Here is a 1,370-nt window from a genome sequence, read left to right on the forward strand (position 1 = left end):
ATGCTGCGTGCAGTTGCAGACGTAATCGGGTCTCTGAGGCAGTTGAAATGTATGGACAAATACCACAACACGATTCGGGATATGATCGTTTGTACAAAATACGCCCAATACTCACGGCAGTAAATAGGAAATTCAAAAAGTTTCCAATGTGAGCAAGATTATGTGTTGACGAGCAGATCTGTGCGACGAAAATAAAGCACTATATGAAACAATACATGCCAGATAAGCCACACCCATGGGGTGATAAATTATTCCTACTGTGCGATGATTCCGGATTTTGCTACGGATTTGAAATTTATTCCAGCGATGACGGCCACCGTCAAGACAATGAACCAAACTTGGGTGCGTAAGGCATCTATTCGCTGCTTTATTTCACGGAATTGATGTTACAACTGTGGCTTGGAATGACAATAAAGTTGGCAACACGGCTTCAACAATGGCTGGAATAAAGCCTTATCTTGCGGTCAATGGTGAACGCCTGCGAATGCACCTACCATTGAACGTTACAACAAAAAGAAAAAAATTACAGGGAGCATTCAATGTCCAAACGTTATCCACGAGTGTAACAAATACATGGGCGGCGTTGACCTTTTGGATTTGTCACTGGGTCGTAGTCATATTCGCATAAAATCACGAAAGTGGACAAACTGATTATTCTACCACATGTGTGATATGGATATCATCAATGTCTGGATGTTATTTAAGCGGACACCAATCACACTGAGCCCAAGATGGTATTGCACGAATTTGTGTCAGAAGTTGCCCAGTGCCTTACAAAATCTGGTACTGATATGAAAATTGGAAAAGGTCGACGAACAAATTTGGAAGTAGAAATATCTGCAAAACGTCAACACCCCATGTCTGGTCCGCTACCACCACGTGACATTCGCCTAGATAACGTTGGGCATTTACCAGAGTATRTGAAAGAGGGAAAGCSGCGATGTAAGAATCCCAATTGCACATCTCGTACAAAAGTACGATGTCGAAAATGTGGAGTATATTTGTGTTTTACACCAGAAAAAAACTGCTTTGCTGTATTTCACCAGAATTAAAGCCAATAATAATAATAATAATATCCAACAATTACCCTCCTCCCGCCCAACCGACGCGAGGGGCGCAATCCGCGAACGAGCGGAATTAGCCGAGTCATAATAGGCAAGGCAGTTTTAAGCGTTGCGATCTTAAGCTGCCAGCTACAGAAACAAAAATTTCAACAGCTAAAACTAAGAATTAGATTAAAGTTTATAATTTTTAAATGTTACKTGTTAAGAGTAGATAAAATAATTCTTTTAATGGTAAAGAGTGAATCTGTTAGATCAAATGTGCTGGAATGAGAATTGAAATCGTGACATATACAGCGGAATGGTTCG

At 40.6% G+C, this 1,370-nt stretch overlaps 1 protein-coding gene across 1 annotated transcript in view; it reads left to right on the forward strand.

Moving 5' to 3' along the window:
* Positions 1–731: 731 nt before the first annotated feature.
* Positions 732–1,370, forward strand: part of LOC108976666 (FERM domain-containing protein 8-like) — a gene marked incomplete at its 3' end in the record, with an annotated part of 53,013 nt that continues 52,374 nt past the window's right edge. Inside the window, exon 1 of the mRNA XM_018945908.1 lies at positions 732–942. Within this exon, the coding sequence (XP_018801453.1) occupies positions 732–942 (211 nt within the window). The remainder of the gene's footprint in view (positions 943–1,370) is intronic.

This window comes from Bactrocera latifrons, unplaced genomic scaffold (genome assembly GCF_001853355.1).
Source record: "Bactrocera latifrons isolate USDA-ARS-PBARC rearing strain unplaced genomic scaffold, ASM185335v1 scaffold_795, whole genome shotgun sequence".
Lineage (NCBI taxonomy): Eukaryota > Metazoa > Arthropoda > Insecta > Diptera > Tephritidae > Bactrocera > Bactrocera latifrons.